General features: G+C 36.2%; 1 protein-coding gene across 1 annotated transcript in view; it reads left to right on the forward strand.

The window, feature by feature from the left end:
* Window positions 1-12,707, forward strand: part of ANO3 (anoctamin 3) — a 66,373-nt gene extending 53,666 nt beyond the window's left edge. Inside the window, exons 14-25 of the mRNA XM_010077531.1 lie at window positions 126-266; window positions 635-799; window positions 2,122-2,158; window positions 4,079-4,190; window positions 5,385-5,442; window positions 6,426-6,523; window positions 8,102-8,247; window positions 8,355-8,507; window positions 9,191-9,338; window positions 10,713-10,793; window positions 11,667-11,772; window positions 12,525-12,707. Of these exons, the coding sequence (XP_010075833.1) occupies window positions 126-266; window positions 635-799; window positions 2,122-2,158; window positions 4,079-4,190; window positions 5,385-5,442; window positions 6,426-6,523; window positions 8,102-8,247; window positions 8,355-8,507; window positions 9,191-9,338; window positions 10,713-10,793; window positions 11,667-11,772; window positions 12,525-12,707 (1,428 nt within the window). The remainder of the gene's footprint in view (window positions 1-125; window positions 267-634; window positions 800-2,121; window positions 2,159-4,078; window positions 4,191-5,384; window positions 5,443-6,425; window positions 6,524-8,101; window positions 8,248-8,354; window positions 8,508-9,190; window positions 9,339-10,712; window positions 10,794-11,666; window positions 11,773-12,524) is intronic.
* The last annotated feature ends 5,551 nt before the right edge of the window (window positions 12,708-18,258 follow it).

The following is an 18,258-nucleotide window of genomic DNA, read 5'->3' on the forward strand; positions in this document are numbered from 1 at the left end:
TGAAGCATTATAAGAAAGAATTTGTATCAATCTAAATTTCATGTCTTGTAGCACATATATGTCTGATTTTTGATGCTTCTGTGAAATAAGCAGTACAACAAATGGAATCTACCCTGTCATTCCAGGAAGAGCTGCGCCCACAGTTTGAAGCTAAATATTCCCAAGTGGAAAGAGTAAATCCCATCACAGGAAAACCTGAACCTTTTCAGCCTTTCCCTGATAAGCTCAGTCGACTGATGGTGTCTGTCTCAGGAATATTCTTCATGGTATTAATATGTAATAATATTGGAGTTATAGTAGCCTTTAATCTTATTCCGACATAAATAATGTCGCAAGTTATGAATGCATTCATTAAGATTAGTGGATTTACATAATATAAGCAAAACTGATTGTCTCAGTCTTACAGCTTGTTCATGGATCTCTTTCTCTGAAAAGATGTAATATAGTTATATTGTAAGAGTACAGTAATGAAATGTTTTAATTTATCAGTCTAGTATTTTTGTTCTATCACAGTCTGCTCCCTAAAACAAATGTCTATCTTTAAAATACTTGTTAAATTATTAATTAAGTGGGAATTATTTCAGATATGCTTTATTTTGTTCTAATATCTCAATTCATAAATTCTTGCCTGTAGATCTCACTGGTCCTCACTGCAGTGTTTGCAGTTGTGGTGTATCGTCTGGTAGCCATGGAGCAGTTTGCTTCTTTCAAGTGGTATTTCATCAAGAAGTATTGGCAGTTTGCAACGTCTGGCACTGGAGTCTGTATCAATTTTATGATCATCATGTCACTCAATGTTGTAAGTCTTCTGTTCTTTTAAAGGAGGGATTAATTTTAGAGAGTAATTTTTACAAGGTTTACTGTATATCAGATGTATTCATGTTTTTGCTTATTCATATAGCAGTGCCTGAAGTTAGTGTTTCAGGAGTTTTTCCTCTTTTAATACTATGTTTGTCAATATTTTTCTCTAATGCCTACTTAATTTGTCCCTATACGTCTTTGCTTATATCACGAAGTCACACTGATACAGACTACTGCTTTCTACGTTTGCATTTTTTGTTTTTACATTGCTTTTTAAAATACATCTCTTCTCTAAATGGAACTGCATTATTTTCTTGGCCAAAAATTTTCTTCCTGTTTTTTTTTTTTAATTGATAGCTTCTAATTTGTCCCTTTCTTATTTAAAATACAGCAGTGGTATCGGTGTTGCACAGTCCTAGAATCACTGCGATGCATGGTTTTGGTTTAAGCTTTTCCTGTCATGTAACAGCACACGTTTAATCATTTGCTGTGGTAGCAAAAAGTACATTGATGTAAACTCTATTCCTTCAATGGCAATATAATTTTTTTTTTTTAATTCCTGTGCAGGCACAAACATGTAAAAAAGAATAATAGCACAGTAAACAGTGGCTTTTAATTCTCTTAAGGAGATTGTGCACTCACTTCAATAAGAAAGCATTCTTCCAAACAGACTGTTGTATATTTATTTCTGGTTTTATATATGATAAATCTAAGTCATAAAATGTACATTCAAGTGAACAAGCAGCCCAAAGCTATGGAAAATAACTTGCTAGTGATAGTAAATGCTCCAGGAAAGATTTTTCAGAATTGACAACTACGTTGAGCTAAGTGTCATTTCAAATAAAGCCTGGAGATAGTCAATATATGGACAGACAGGAAGTTTCCCGTAGGAGGCTGGTATCCTCACCAGTATGCACATTCATACAAAGGAACATTGTATTGTGTAAAGGCTTTTGCCTACTTTTAGATCACATAGGTTTGTTCCTGAAGCTAGAGGATAAACATCTAACTGTTCATTAAGAGAACAATTGATGTCTGAACACTGGGCTCTTGATTTATCTTTATTGTATACTTAATGCATATACTTACATACATACATTTACATGGATAGAGAGAAGGGGACTAAAGTAGTTCAATGAAGTCTTTATAGGAAATGATCCATCCACATGTAGCTACAACATCACGCTCTTCTCTGTCAACATACCTGGATTCGGCAGGGCAATAGAACTTCTATGCTTTTGGTGCTTGTTTTCATTCTGGATTTGACATCACAACAGACAGGACATGCTATACTTATACCATCTCTTATTTCTGTTTTAGGTATATGAAAAGGTTGCCTACCTCCTGACAGACTTGGGTATGTAGGTCTTTACTGGTGGTATGATTCTTGTTAGCGGTGGCATATTACCTTTATATTTCCATAAAACAGTATTGAGAACTTCATCTATGCATAGTATGATTCCAGCATTTCCTTAAGCGAGTGAGAAATATCAGAGAAGGAAATTATATGATTATTTCACTAAGGAAATAATAGAAAAGAAAGGAATTTATTCTTCTACTTCACTTTTTTTTTTTACATTTTATAGTATAAATTGAAAAACCTGTCATCTATAATGGAACAAAAATCAAAGCATTTTCTTTCTTAGAATGCTAAACCAGATTTTTTTCCATTTTTCCCAAATGCTTGGTCATATTTTTTACAATTTTTTAATTTGTATTTTTGTATGGAAAAGTGGGTTAAGATATAATTGCATTGTCCAAGATAAAAATGTTAAGTCATAAATTTTAAAGTCGCTCTAATTCTGTCACGTTAAAAATTTGTACTGAAGCCTCTAGGTATGATTCATAGAGGTAAAACTTTCTAAGTTACAGAAAATAAGAAAGAAAAGACAGAGTTTAAGATCTTCTACAGTGTGAATACGTTACTTTTTCATGTTTCTTCTTACATGCTCTCTTTTAGCCCATGTCAAAGTATGCATTTGATCTTGCCATAGATTAAAAGCAATCTCGGTGCTTAGGTTTAACAGCTCCCTCTTCTGGTTAAAGTATTGAAGAGCATGCATCAAACAAAATGCTTAAAACTGGAGTGTTTCAGATAACAGGCAGTTGAACAGGTTAGAAAGAGAATGTGTAGTCAACTTATCCAAATTATTAAAATATTTTAAAATATTTTTTCAGATCATACAGATTTGTGTTCCTACTTAACTTTTTAAATACATTATGTTGTTACAGACCAGGGAATGGGAAAGAAAATAATGATGTCATTTCAGTACACAAGCTGATTTTTCCCAAAATATATGAAAGAATTTTTTTTAAAAGGAGCTTCTTGAATTAAGAGTGATGGGGCATCATCTCTGTGAGCTAAGGTAGCTCACTCCACTTCCTAAGGTGTTTTACATCAAAGAGACAGAAGACATCTTAACCTCTGGGAACAAGTGTTCATATGTAAAGCGAGTATCCTGTACATTTGTATCCTCATTTAGGCATCCTTAAACCAAAATAATTAAGTAGTACGAATTTTAACTGAAAAATCCAGGCAGTTTAGACTTCCAACACATATATGTGCTTTAAAGTGTTTATCAATGTGCTATATTCTAAGTTTGATACATCCATCAAAGAAATTTGAAATTTTTACAAAAAAAAAAATCATTATCTCCGAGTTCTAATTCAGATATAAATCATGTTCTACAAACTGTAAGGAAAAGCATCCAAGGCAGTGCAGACACGCACAGAATGCTTGTAGCCCTACTCCACATTTCTACATTTCTTTCAAAAAAAACAAAAAAAAAAAAAAAAAAAAGAAGGACCTCCATCCTTTCTTTGTTACATTATAAACTGTGTGACACTTCACAAACATTATGACAGGGAAGTCCTGTGGATGAAGTAGTCTTACGGAGGTATTTAGAAGGCAAGATGGTTGGGTGAGAACCCAAATGATTGTTGGTTGTCTCTTTTCCCCCTGCTTTCCTTGGCAGCCCCTGTCTGTGACTCTGCAGATGACAAGTGCTTTTGCTTTCTGTTTGGGTTTTTTTTTGTTGTGTTGGATTTTTTTAAATCAAGATATCTGTAGCCTTAAAATTAAAGATTCACACTGAATTCAGAACTTTTTCGTGGAAATGAAACAGGGTAATTGTTAAAAAAAAGTTTCTTGCAACCTGATTGGGCACCATGACTTTAAACATCACTTGTTTTGTTAGCGCTGATTGATCTGTGGGCAAAGTGAGGCATAACTTGATTTTGGTTTTGTTTATGTAGTGTATATTGTGTCTTTCCACAGAGCACCCTAGAACAGAATCTGAATGGGAAAACAGCTTTGCCTTGAAAATGTTCCTCTTCCAGTTTGTCAACTTGAACAGCTCCATCTTTTACATTGCCTTTTTTCTTGGCAGGTAAGTTATCTTTGCTAACTGCTTTTAAAGGAACACTTGCACGGAACTTGCAATCCTTGCTAGTTTTATAGGTTTGAAGAAAAATACAGTGACTGTTCAAACTGCAAGATTTAGATGCGAGTGAGTGTCTGAGGATAATTAATAACACAAAACTGATGTTTTTAACTGTATGTGAGGGCTGGACCCTTGCAATCTTTACTCATTAAACTAGACAGTAAAAAGTCTACTTTTTAAGTGGGTCTAGTAAATGAGAATTCAGAACCTTTGAAAATGCAGTCGCTTACTAAATGCGGGTCTGTATTTAGCTGTGAGCTAACAGGCTTTATTCATTTTTTCTTGTTTATTCCCATTTGGTTACATTTCCCAGGATCCATTTCTATAAATAGTAAATATTGTCTGGCAGGTCTTATGCAAGAGTAGGAGGCGGAAATTCTGTCTCGAGTTTCTGTGTGTATCTTTATCTCAGAGCATGAGATACTGGACAGGTCTAACTTTGCTTCATCTTCAGTTGCATTATGATCAGACTTATCATTCCCACAGAACCTACAGAGTATTTCACAGTACCTTCCATAAAGTTTTATAATATCGTTTCAGTTCAAGATTGGGGGAAAACTAGTAAAAACTGTTGGTAATATCTGCTTGCTACACCCAGTGGTGTGTTTGCCATATAGTTCCTAAACTTTTTTGTATCTTGCTCTTTCCCGTGTCTAGTAGGACTGGGCACAGGGTTATTTTCTCTCCTATTTATAACTTCCTGTGAGGTCATTAAGAATTTTGATTAAATTCATTGTACAAGAATGTGTTAGATCAGTAAAAAGCATTTAGTTGTGATGGGTTTGGAAGTGATTTTATGCATATTTCATATGGACAAGCAGATCCCTGTGCTGCAGTAAATTCCTGTGTATTGCAATGGCTTATTTTCTGAGAAGTAGATTAGAGAGTCTGAATGTCTAACATCTGAAACCTCTGAAGCTAGGATTTTTGTTCTGGACATAATAAAAGCTTAGGATTGCTTGCAGAATGATGGCCCTTGTTTGCATTCTGAAACTACCATATCCTACGGATACCAGATTTAAGCCCGTGTGATTTAATGTGTTTATAGTTCATGACTTTGCTCAGTGAACGTTGTGAAATAACTACTGATACAGGGTGTTCTTGGAAGGTCCACTGAGAAACAGAAATCTTATTTTCCAGATTTGCAGGCCGCCCAGGAAAGTACAACAAGCTTTTTAACAGATGGAGACTGGAAGAGGTAAGCAATCTTATTTTGTATTCCTGTTAAATTTCCATGAGTAAAAAGGAAATGGCTGAAGGACATGAATTATGTCCAGTTTGAGAGTTATTATTCCATCTAAGTGCAGTGAGGAGTAAACTCTTATTTATAGCAAAGGATAGGAAACAGGAGATATGTTTTTCCTTCTTTGTTCTGCACTGTGCTGAGTGACTCTGCCCGAGACACACAGTTCTTTCTGCCTCTCTCTTTAGGAAAAGCAAACAGTGATAGTCCCCTACCTCATAGGCACTAAGTCATGCGTGATTGGTATCTCCTGGGTATGTGGAATTTTTGGATGGAGGACATAAATATAATTCCATCAGCTTTTTTATTGGTTTCTTAAGTTAATGCTAGTGTGAAAATACTGGTTTGAAAGAAGAAATATAGTATTTTCAAAATTTAGCTTGAAAATGTGTTAAAATAGCGTCTCCCTTGGTATCACTAGCATGCTGAAGTTATCTCTTATCTCTGAAAAACAGGGTTCTGCTGTTGAACCTTGGTAGCCACAGAATAAAATACCATCACTTTGTAGTCGGTGGTTTAAAAAAAGCTTCTCTAATTTCTAAACATTTTAGTACGGCAATTTGTATAGTTAAGATACCAGTAGCAGAGATTCAGCTACCAAGTCTCTGTTTGGACTCGGGATATTCCAAATGAAATATTGCTCCATTCTTTTGAAATGAATGCATATGTATTGGTCTAAGTGAAATGGACTATATCATCTATCACGTATCTAGCACACATACCCTTAGATTAAGTAATACAATCCAGTGCTCCAGGAAATAATATGTCTAAAATAATGTTAATATTTCTGTTATTAGTATTGCTTTTAATATTTCTGCAGCCGGAGGTTAGTGTTTTTCACCAAACATATTTGACTATTTTCCATTCACCCTGTAAACAAACAAAAATGAAAGGAATTCTCTGATTTTAGCTACTCATCTTTTTCTGTTTCATTTCAGTGTCATCCCAGTGGCTGCTTGATAGATCTGTGTTTGCAAATGGGAGTTATTATGGTTTTAAAACAAATGTGGAACAACTTCATGGAGCTAGGCTATCCGTAAGCTCAGCTGTTAAAATTTGTTTTACAAACAGTGATTATATATTTGTGTGATTCAGCGATAGGGAAAAACATTTTTTCATTTGAGTGGAGGGCAGAACTTCACCGTTAATTGAAATTCATTATCATAATTAATTGATGAAGACAATGAACAGTTCTTCCCCTATGTGCTTTGAGAAGCATAGAGTATAAATAGTAATTCTGCCAAAAGTGGACTATTTCAAGTACAACACATGATTGCAGAATGTTTCCACGTTTCGCATCTCACGTACTGTAAATTTATTCCCAAGGGAAGCATTAACTGCTGCTCGAAGATAAAGCTTTGCAGGGTATGTTAATCATCTGAATTGTTTACTGTGATTTCATTTCCCATAATACAAGCAGAGCTGCTCAGCTACTGAAGAGAGGAATGGTCTTACAGCTCTCTTGAAACTGGAAGAATATGTTTTCAGTAAAAGCAGAAGGTTGCTCATCAAATATTAATTTAATCAAAGTCTCAACCTTGAAAATATGTCAGAAAGGGTTATGCTCACAATGTGGAATCCTTCTGCAAGTGAGGATCAGTGTACTGTATTGTGAGACGTGGATTTCTGAAATGAAGAAATCTGCTTGAAGTATGAGGCTTCCTGTATTCTCAGCCCAGCAGCATATTAACTGTCCAGAATTTATTTTAGAATATGTTTATTTTCCTTTATGGAAAGCAGTGTTTTGTTTTGACAAAACCATTGTCTGCAACGAGGCCTTTCAGTAACTGGAGAGATCAAGAGCTAAACACTGAATTACCTTGAGAAAAAATAGCAGCCTGTTAATAAAAATACTTGTAAGAAAATTATTCCCCATCTTCAGTCTCTTTTCAGTAATATCTGGAAACAAATTATAAACTTTAATTGCCACCTGTGCCAGTACTGGATAATATTTTTCATTTGTACAACACTTCAATTTGTGAAACTATTACCTACCTAATGCTTATAGCTACTTTGTGAAAGGACCTCGGAACACCTTTATGAAAAATAGTCATAAATGTTTGCAACTTCAGCAACACCTCTTTGGACATTTTTCCTGCTTCAAGAAAAAAATATTCTGTAGAGCATCTAGATCTTTAGGTGTGTTCGAAGAATAGTAGACATATTCCACTATTCAATATATTCTAACATCATAGAGTTCTTACTGAGCTCCACTTATTTGGTTTGTCTTTTACAGGATTAAAAATAAAGCATTATTTACTTTTTCAATACTCTCCCTATGCATGTTTTTTTTTCTTGTTCTTTTTTGTATTTAGGCATGCAGCTAAATCCTACCAGAAAAAGTCTGTGGGATCGAATCCATATTCTGGAAAGCTTATCTGTACAATGCCTAACATGCTACGTTAAAGACATAATTAAAATCATAATGCAGAACTGAGAACTTTTGGAATTCTGTGAATTGTATCTTATATGATATTGTAAATATTTCCAGAAAATACCTAAGTAAACATTCAGGTGCTGTTCAAAATAGGCCCATGTACTTCCAAACAATGCCAGCAAGTATTGTGAATTACTGAGCACGTACAGTCAATAATGCTCTCTTTGTCTAATAAAGTTTATTACAGAATTGGTGGTCACGACGCAAAATGAAGAGAGGAGGGCAATTAATGGAGCACAAAATTTCTCTACCTCAGTGGGAAAAAGATTGGAATCTGCAGCCCATGAATCTCCATGGTTTAATGGACGAATATTTAGAGATGGGTGAGCACATCTAGGGAGGTGTCTGTTTTCTTAAGAAACTGGAACTATGTTGCACATTAAAAGATCTTTTGGATTTCCAATTTCTGACCATAGAAATGCTTGTCTAGTTTTACAGTTTGGCTTTACAACCATCTTCGTTGCTGCCTTCCCACTGGCACCTCTCCTGGCATTGCTTAACAATATCATAGAAATAAGGTTGGATGCGTACAAGTTTGTCACTCAGTGGCGAAGACCTATGCCTGCGAGAGCAACGGATATAGGTGAGAGAGCCTAATGACTGGCACTGTCACGTACCATCTCTTTGTGCTTCCTGCTCTAATGTAGCTTAACCCTCGAAATATTTCGTGCATCAAAAGTGAAATTGATAATGTAGCTTAGAGATCTCAATGGCAACTCTCTTGTTAAGCAACAAAAGCATACTCAGTTGCTTAGCTAAGAGGACTCCTCAAATTTGCTTTCCATTTCCAATAAGAGATCATAATAAATGGAATTTTGAAAACAAGCTAAACAGTATTTTAGGCTTCTGATTTGGGGAACTGTAGGTCTAAAATACTATCCAAAATAAACTGAATTTAAAAATTAAATATAAGGACTAACTTCACTTTTGGTTTAAAACTGAATTAAATAAAAATAAGAAATCTCTTTCAAAAATCTTCTGTTTGGCCTTTATAACCAAAGTTTAGTGTTAAACCTTTGTTGCTTAGCTATTTCTTCTCATCAGGGTGTTTCCTACTGTAAGACATCATTCAGGTGGAGCCACTGGTCGCAGGAATGTGGGGACATGGCTTAATCTTGACTAGCTTTTCTGGCTGAATAATTCTTTCTCAGTAAGAAAGGAAAATTGTATGACTAATAATTAATTTAATATCACTAGTGTGACTTTATATGACTTAGTATGACTGTTAAAAACAAATGACACCATTGTCATTTTCCTTGTTTCTAGGTATCTGGTATGGGATTCTGGAAGGAATTGGAGTTCTGGCTGTCATCACCAACGCCTTTGTTATTGCCATTACTTCTGATTACATTCCACGTTTTGTCTATGCATACAAATATGGTCCCTGTACAGATCAAGGATACAGACAAGAAAAGTAATTAAGATATTCTTGGTATATACATGTTTATTTCAATGGAAGCACACTTTTGTTACTGTCTTTCTGTGTTAAAATATTTAGCGTACATCAGTAACGTTTTACCTTTTACATCTGTGCAAACCTTCACAGATGTTATATGCAAGTAACTCAGCCATACCAGAGAGTGTACAAACTAACTTCACAGTTACAGAAGTGGAAAATCATGTCTTCCCTTCTGAATGCATACACAAAGTCTGATATACATCGTAGCAGTTTTCAGGCTTTCTCTCGATAAGCTTTTCTTCTTTTCTGCAATAGTTCTGGATCGTCTTCTCCCACCGTGCTCCCACATGCATATAGATGCTCCTGAACCCTTTTCTATCCTACACCTTGTTCGCCCTCAACCTTCTCCACCTTTCTCTTCAGAAATGCTTGCAGCCAAGCTCCAGCAAGATTGGCCTTGATGCTATTTAGCCTGGGTCTGTGTATATATATATATATATATATATATGGACTATATAGATAGCGTATCTTAGCTTCAAGCACTGGATCTTGCCTATCTTTGCACCACCAGGCCGGTTTCTTGCACTTCCCTCCAGGCACTTAGCAGTGTCTCTGTACTGTGGGTCTACCATGCTCTGCCTGTGTTTCCCACTGTCTGTCGTGACCCTTTAAATGATCGAAACAGATCACAGTGCTCATGGGCATCCTCTCATTCATTTGGAGACCAGTGTCCTACGAGTGGTTTTGGGGGGTGGTCTTGGAGAAGGCCCTTTGTTAAATTACAGGACAGATTTTCAAGAAGATGGGATATCTTACATGTCTGTGGTTTTCCAGGAACAGACAAAAATTTCACTCCTACGGTCATAATTCAATGTGTTTATGTGTTTTCTGTCATTAATAGTAATAAATTGTTGCCTTTAAGGTTGCTGTTTGGTATATATGCACTGTTCATTTTACTGCTGGTGAAAATTCTTCTTTTATTCGACCCATAAAACATGTCGGTTTTTGGTATATGCTGCATGATTGGTGGCAGATTGTGCAAGGATATTAAATTATTCTCTCTGCCTCACTAGCCATCTTTCTAAGTTCAGTAATTTTAGGAGACAGTGAATAACACTATAGCAACTATTTTTGATTTATGTCTGCTAGCAGATGAGAATCAAAAACATGAAAAGTACTGAAAATATATTTTAAAATAGTTTTATCCATGAAATGGATGTTGTTTCTTTCCAGTAAAACTATGCTTTAAATTTTAGAATTGCTTTTGTCCTGATAATCAAATAAAATAGTGTGCTCACAATATGTGATAGCAGAACATGTTTTCATACAGGATCTATACTACATAACCACTTTATGAAGAAAGTCCTCACCCTATGTCTTTTCTTTCAGATGCTTAAAAGGATATGTCAACAGCAGTTTATCAGTGTTTGATTTGAGTGAACTTGGGATGGGATACTCAGGATACTGCCGGTATGTTTCAACGCTCTCCCTTCTTGTAATACAGACAGAGACATTAATACAGACATTAAATTGAAAATCAGTGCTTAAATTACTGGCAGAATAGTTTCTTTTTTGCCTGTAAAAGCTTTGGAGTTCAAGCTTACTCAACATGGGAGTCACAGGTACGAACACTGTGTGGTAGGACACAATACTAACACACTGGAAACCTGTATTCTACATTCTTCCAGGACTCTTGCAAGCTATATCTTTCATGCCCCTGTGAATTATTTCATTCTGAAGTTTCCCCAGCTGCAAAGATGAGTAAAAATTCTCATTTCAGTTTTGTTAAGCATTCTGAGGTCTATTAATATACACAATTAACATTTTTGTTGTGGCTCTAACCCAGGTCGAGATCCCAAAAAGTTATGCAGATGAATACAAGAAATTCAGTGTAAAAACTGAATGCAACATTGCCTGAGTGTACTCTAGCTGGTTTCAGATTTAGTTTTACAGTGAGAGGTAGCTTGAATTGACTAAGTTAGAGAATCCTGTTACATTTGTGCAAACGCTGTCTGAAGTATCTCAAATGCTTATAAGCAAAGACAAAAAGCAATTAAGAGTCAACACACTTGAACTTAACACTCCAAGGTGTCAGCTTTGTAACAACAAAAGAAATAATTTGCTCTGGATTTTTGGAAGCAAAAAGTACCGTCTTACAAGCAGCCCTATTTAACTCCCTGTATTGTGGACTATTCTTTTCCTTTTCTGTTTAATTCCTCTTGAAGTATGTTTTCACTTCAGTTTCTCTCCTTTTATCCAGATCTGGGATAAGCTAGAGAGCTCTTCACTGTGTTCAGGTTTTGGATCACTAGCTAACTTGCTGGGTTTTTCTTTGCTTTACAGATATAGAGATTACAGAGCCCCACCATGGAGTTCGACACCGTATGAATTCACCTTGCAGTTCTGGCATGTCCTGGCAGCACGGCTGGCCTTCATCATAGTGTTTGAGGTTAGTCATGGAAAGGAACAATTCCTTTCTACCTCTTTAAAGTCCAAGTGGATTTTTTACAGTAATCCCATAAATAAATTGTCAATAGTATCCATTGCTTGTTAATTACAGTCAAGAGAGAGAGAAAAAATCACCTTCCCCAAACTGTTCTCAATCAGTCATTTTGAACTGAATTGACAGAGCATGCACAGGTTTTTGAGTCACTCCAAAATCATGTTTCCTTAACAGTCATCTTATAAATCATGTTGGTTCCCAACCAAATCTTTCATGTTTTATTGAATAAGAAGAAATGCAATTTATACATACATTAAGCACAGTTATTACCAGTCGGAAAAATAATATATGATTATAGTGTAATATAAAAGTAGAAATGTGTGTACTAACTTTGAAGAACATATTACATGCTGTCCAGGAATCTGGTTACTTCAATTACAAGCTCTTAACAAAGACTGCTTGTAGGTAGTGTTTGCTGTTGCTATTTAAACTAGCGTAGCCTGCAGTCACATCTTAATTTAGGTCACTACCTGTACGCTTAGTTTTACTTTTCAGAAGACTTCATTGTTTTCCCATTTCTGATAGACTGCTCATTTACTCCCATGTATGTGTGTATCTATTAAAAAAACAACAGAGTTACTTTTCTGTCATTAATCGAATCTCATTTCCCGTTTTGACACAGGCTTCTAGGACCCTAATGGTCCTAGAAATGAATATTTGTGCATCTTTGAAGCAAATATTTTTGTTCTTCTTTTCAGCACCTTGTTTTTGGCATAAAGTCTTTCATTGCCTACCTGATTCCAGACATGCCCAAAGACTTGTGCGACAGAATGAGGAGAGAGAAATACTTAGTCCAGGAAATGATGTATGAGGCTGAACTGGAGCATTTACAGAGAGAAAGGAAAAAGAATGGGAAACAGTATCACCATGAATGGCCTTAGTCACTACCATGCTGCAACAAAAACACTATTTGGAAATTGAAGAGAGCAGTTAGGAAATGCAGTCAGAGTCTGGCATCAGCGCGTGAGATTCGCGGTGTGCGTATGTTCTTGCTGGGCAGTACAGTTGCAAGCTTTGGCAGGAACTGGAAAATAGATGCTTCCGATGAAGAAAAGGAAGAGCCTGACCTGTAACTGGTCTGTGGTGGGCACCAAGGAGAACTGGCACTCAGGAATGTGCAGACAGATTAAAAATTCAGACACTCTGGTTTAAAAAAGGCAATGAATTTTCATGGGGTTCATGAAGATACTAACAGCATAATGAAAATAAAAAATTACCTGTGAACTTATACAATAAGGGCATGACTAAAACCAACATACGTGATATCCACTACAGCTTCTGATTGCTCAGCTCCATCTGTAATGCCTCTGAAGAAAAGAGCAATTGTTGCCTTTGTGGCCATAACTTGATGTAAATGATCTTTCAGGCTTACTGTTTTGTCAGGTTTGTCCTAGTCTCTTGTTGAGATTGTGGATGTGGTCTTACCCTGAAAAAGGGGTTTATGGCTGCTTAATATATACTATGCAGTTTAAGATTTGCACATCAGTGTAAGTAATTTATCCTTCTAGTCAAAAACCAAAAATTCTAAATTCAAAGAGAAAATGGCAGCACTAAGAGAACGCATCGCATTGCCCACATTGCAGCTCTATTGGAAAATGATGTGGCTGTTGAGTTGTCTTTCCGCTTTCGTGTGCAGAAAGGCCACCTCCACACGCTTGCAGGATGAAAGAACTGTCATTTTCATGCTCTGATGTAGCATGCAGATGTCTAACTGTGTTACTCTTCCCTTTGACCCAGCTGGGCAATGATTCCTGACTTCACTGAATGCTAATTTGAAATATCCTCATACAGTGCAAATGACTGCATCCTGAATATACAATTAACTCTTTATAGTATGCAAGCTTATGCAGATATATATCAGACATGCAGTATAACATTGTGACTTGCTTGTTCAGGGAAGGAGAAGCAGAGCACTTTGTAACAATGCTCTTCTTATTGTAATAGTAAATGTTCCAGTAATGTGCACTCCTTTTATTGGCCTAAATAAGTCAAAGCATGGGAATTAGATACAGGCAGATATGTATACAGATTGTATATAAATGCACACACACACAGTGGTTACTTTTAGATTTTTTTATTATTATTTTTATGTCTTATGACAGTTTTGGGGGGTTTTTTGGATAAAATCACTATAAAAGGTAGATGTTCATGGAAAGAATCAAATTTCAGTTTTTATGTGCATACAGCAGTGTTGCTTATAGTCACATTTTGGTGATGAAATTGTCTATTAACAACATTTCATGATGTGGGAAGAGATAAGCACTTAATTTAAACAATTAAAGTGTTTAGGGTTCACTTGCAGAGAATGGAGTGGAGAAACAGTTACAGTCCTTCAGTTTCTCTTGTACAACTTTAAATAATGCTTGTCTATATTGGATGAGAAAAATTTAAATATGAAGAGTCAACAAAGCATAATAACTATAAAGGCTACCAATTTTAACATTATTTTTAGGGAGAAAGCTGCAGCTTTTTTGAACCAAAAAGTGTGATTCCAGTATTCGCTTGCATGTATTAGCACAATCATTTTATTTTATCATGCCATATGAAATCGATTTTAAGAGTCAAGAGCCCGTCAAAGTGTCTGAGTAGGATCTATTTTATCCAGAGGGCCTAGCATCAGACCATAAGTTCTTTAGTCATTTTGCCATATTCATGGGATTTCTTGGTTAATTCCAGCTCTCTGTGACCAGACAAGGCAACTATAGGAGTATCTCTACAGTCTTGCACAAAGGAGGAGGGAAATTGGCAGGTATGGTCTAATCAGATATATTACCTGTTAGTTCTGTGATAAAGGGCTAGTGGGATCAACTTCCCATTTTTTGGAATAAAGGCTGTATTTTCCTTCATATTCTGGGTTGTGCATTAAGTTCCTCAGCAGTCCTTATCAGAAGTAATTCATGCACTCTCTTCAGTGCTTATAGAACTACACCGTTTGATTTAATTTATTGTCTCTCTATTTCATTTTGTGGATTACCAAGCACTGTCTGACAGTGTTAACCGTGTGTCACAGTTTCTATTTCTGTGACACATAGAGATAGCACTTCAGTTCTTCAGAAGGTCACAGATGAGCTCTCTTTTTAATGTTTTCTCTAAAACCAAAATGCCTTGGCTGGCCCAAGGTATACAGGTACAGGACAAAATCAGGCAAAAAAATCAGGAATATTGATTGATTGTTTTATACTTTCCTGTTTCTGCTGTGGATATTAGCACGTCTCAGTACCTACTTAAGCAAATTCCAATTAGACTTAAAAAACACATAGGAAAGAAAACCTTTTCGTATTTGAGATTTAAATAGATATATTATTAATTACTTCAGCACTGGTGGATAGGAGGATATCAAAGGCAAGTATGTAGGTCTGACATTGTGTGTTTTACGCACCGGAAAAGCACAAGAACTTTTGGTGAAACACTGTGTGTGTTCCTTTATTTTTGGAGAACATCAACAATGTCTAAAGGTTTTGCCACTATCTAGCCATTTGCTTAAGCTGAGAACACTTTTTGGTAGATTTCATTTAGTATGCTGTTTGCATTGATTGCACGTTATTTTACTCAAGCGTAAGGCACACACCGTCCTCAGGAATAATGTATTTTATGAATGGTGAATGATCTTTTCATATTCTAAATATTGTCTTTCCAAACAAAATGACTAGTATGACTAGACTGTGCATGCAAGCTGCGTTTGTGAAATCTGACAAAGCTTTAGAACTTCAATTTGTGCAGAAATGCTTTAGATAATTGCGGATCTAATCTCTGACAACTTTGCTCTATGCATGCGCCCTCAGAGAGACTGCATGAGCAACTAGATATTTTTAAATACAAAGGATTAGTCCAAAATGTCTTAATTATTCCTAACCAAATTCTGTGTCTTGATTCAGACAAAAGAAATTTACACTTCAGAAATGGCAAAAAGTCCACATACATTCTACACATCTCTTTATTCTAAATTTGTGCCTAATGTGTAAGATCTGAATTCTGATGACAAAAAAAAAAAATAATTCTGCTTCATTGGCCATCCTAATGAGAGGTTCCTTCTTAGAGCTCAAAGTCTCCATATAGACGGATGCAGTAAGAGCTCAGTGTTCACAACTAAGCACTGGCAGGGTTTCCTGAAGATTGAGCACAGGCTCTCAGTTTGTTATTCCGTTTCCCTGCCAGAAACACCGCACAGTGATGGAGCATCCTGATAGAGTACTAATATTTGGAAACAAAGCAAACCATGTGATGGCTATTTTTTTAATTATTTTTCTTTCCTACTCCTTTTTGGTAAAGGATTTATAGAGAAAATGTAGGTGAACATTGAAGTTAATTTTGATGATGACAAGGCTAAAATTTCCTTAGTGATGATGGACAGTAAGTGGTTTTTTGTTAGATGTTTCTTTGGAAGTACCTATCTTCATTACTACAAAACACACATCAGCTGTTGCTATGCCCTTTTCCAACACCAAGTTGTCTTAAATTGTGTTCTGAGGATCAGCTGGGCTCAATTGTGTCCTGTTGAAAGCTCAAAAGAAAAATATCTGGAGGGCCTGGTGAAAGTAGGTTAATAGGTACATACCTTAATGCATAAATTCATAAATCTCCCGAGGTTTCCTCCATTGAAAGTTCTGCAGAGGGAAAATCTTGGGAAACACAGCTTTAGGGTGCGTGTTAATATGGGGAAAGGCAAGAACTTTGGTGATATTTTATTCTGAAGGTGCCATTAAGATATCAGTCTCATGTAAGCAGTGCACATCTGATGTTCTCTTGCTGCAACTTCTCCCACTGCAGACTCCAAACGGGAGTGCTGCCAGAGAGAAGTTCTGGAGCCGTGGGATCCAGTGGCGTTACCTGCAAAGTCCTACATGTCATCTTGGGATTTATTAATCTTTTGCATTGTGTCACAGTTCATTCAGGGGCAAATTAGTACCTGCATATTTAGAAGCATCATATCATTTTGATTAACTGAAAATGGTCCTTGTCGATAAAATAAAGAAAAGGTTCTTACGTAGTTAGCTTACAAGTGCCACAAATTTTAATTAAAAACTATTACAAACTAGATTTTTTTTACATACACCAGGGAATGGTCATATCAATAAAACCAATTTTATACAAACAGCTAAATATGAAGGCAATAAAACTAATGGAAAATCAAACAATCACATTTTGTATTAAGTGGTACATAGGAGGAAAGGGACAGAGCTAAAAACAGTGGTATCAACAATCACTTACAGTGCAATAGTACTTCCAGAAGCATTTTATTTTTTTGTAAACCTCATAAACTATTAATGTTGCTTATTTGGGGGTGAAGGTTGAAACAAATATACAGCCAGCCTTTCATAATAATATTTATTTGGTTTTAAGGTTGTCACTAGAATTCAAACAAAAATCCACATTTAGACAAGAGTTGTTATTTGGTTAATTCCAATGCATACTTTGACAAAAATCCATGCACTGACACTTTTTGAAAGTGTTCAAGTGACTTGCAAACCTAAATTCCTATGATGGAAAATTTAGCACCTTTAACAGCTCCCTGAGTCTTTTTGTACCCAGCCTCACTCTTGCAAAGCCTGTGTTCTACTGGGGAAAAATGCACCAAGCCAGCACTTTGAGGCTGGGGGTGAGCAGAGGAAGCAAAGGGCTCCTCTTCACTTCAGCAAGTTTTGCTCCAGAATCCCAATCAGCTCTGCAAAACAAGGTGTTGACGCTGAAGCATGGTGACAGCCCTCCTGATCCCTTTCCTTTTCTCCTCTGGCTCCTTCTTTACTTCTCCTCAGTGTTTTATTAAATGATGGCTTCTTGCTGACAGTCCAATTTCAAGGGCAATTCTGTAACTGCAGAATTTTTTGCAGGCTCTTTTTGGATGTCCCTAACTGAGAAGCCAAAGCAGAAAGTGCACAAACAGTAGTGTGTCTGGTGCATTTTACAAGTTGGTATGCGCTGGATGGAGCGGTGTGAGGAAGCAGAGGGTGCATGTACATGTGCCATTAGCCTGTCTTCTTCTGGATCTGTCCCTTCAGCTGCTTTCCCAAGCACTACCTTTTGCACTCCTTGTAGCCCTCCCTACATGTACACAGGCATCCTAAATGCCCTACACAATCCGAGCATTTTTAAATTCATATCATAGACTCATACTGACAATTTTTGTCTAATGTTGACATTGCAACCACATTTACCAGAAATTTGCATTGGCATGATTTTGGCATAGTCATGATAGCACAATGGTACAACAGCACAAGGTTCTAATGGCACAACAAGGAACTGTAGAGAAATCACTTGGCTATTCCATGTTATACAGCAAAATTTTTAATCCAGGGCTGGGATTTAGTTTTGAAATGTTAATGATATATTCCCTCACTGCACTGGAAATTACCTTGTGTTAGTTCTGTTGGCTTGTTCTAATTTTTTGCCATAGCCTCGATAATGTTACATGTTCTCTGTAGTTTTCATTCTTAT

This window comes from Pterocles gutturalis, unplaced genomic scaffold (assembly GCF_000699245.1).
Source record: "Pterocles gutturalis isolate BGI_N339 unplaced genomic scaffold, ASM69924v1 scaffold961, whole genome shotgun sequence".
Taxonomy (NCBI): Eukaryota; Metazoa; Chordata; class Aves; order Pterocliformes; family Pteroclidae; genus Pterocles; species Pterocles gutturalis.